The sequence below is a fragment of the Penaeus monodon genome, chromosome 23, assembly GCF_015228065.2.
Source record: "Penaeus monodon isolate SGIC_2016 chromosome 23, NSTDA_Pmon_1, whole genome shotgun sequence".
Classification (NCBI taxonomy): Eukaryota; Metazoa; Arthropoda; class Malacostraca; order Decapoda; family Penaeidae; genus Penaeus; species Penaeus monodon.
This window is the reverse complement of record NC_051408.1, coordinates 17847512-17848068: the sequence shown is the minus strand read 5'-3', so window position 1 is coordinate 17848068 and position 557 is coordinate 17847512. Positions and strand designations below refer to the sequence as shown.

The following is a 557-nucleotide window of genomic DNA, read 5'->3' as shown; positions in this document are numbered from 1 at the left end:
TGCATGTCTGCCCCTACCTTTAACATGTCTGGTAATATCAGGAAGCGAATCTTGGAGCCACGAATGAAAACATTTTCCAGGCGAGCTGTCTGTCCATTCCTGTAGGTCACTGTGCATGATTCCATCTGGAATACAAGTTAAACAGGTCCCTGTAGTCTTGAAACAGCACTGAGAGATAAAGCATGGAAGCAAATGTATGAAAATATATTTCAAAAAATGGCAAGAGAGAGAAAAGATGGAAGATATGCACCAAACTAAATTCCAAGCCCAACCTGTACATTCATGTTGTCTTCAGCCTCAAGTAGTTTGCCCCGATACACCTCACCAAGCATGGTCTCCACAGTAACTGTGTGACCCTCAGCTTCATGTAGAACTTTGATGGGGACACCGATTGACATTTTTACTCCTGAGAGAGAGAGACAAAATAAGTTATGTATACTACTCAACATTATTCTGTTGTAACATTAAACTTGTGATGATTAACCACACTAAATCAACACTAAAAGAACACAACCAGTTGCTTAAGCCAATGCCACCAGGAAAATGCTGTGATTGTG

The 557-nt window shown here is 40.8% G+C and overlaps 1 protein-coding gene across 1 annotated transcript in view; it reads right to left on the bottom strand.

The window, feature by feature from the left end:
- LOC119587854 (small nuclear ribonucleoprotein Sm D3-like) overlaps positions 1 to 557 on the bottom strand; it is a 14488-nt gene that overhangs the window by 2770 nt on the left and 11161 nt on the right. The window contains exons 2-3 of the mRNA XM_037936558.1: positions 273 to 406; positions 18 to 125 (exon numbers count right to left, since the gene is read on the bottom strand). Of these exons, the coding sequence (XP_037792486.1) occupies positions 18 to 125; positions 273 to 398 (234 nt within the window). The 5' untranslated portion in view covers positions 399 to 406. The remainder of the gene's footprint in view (positions 1 to 17; positions 126 to 272; positions 407 to 557) is intronic.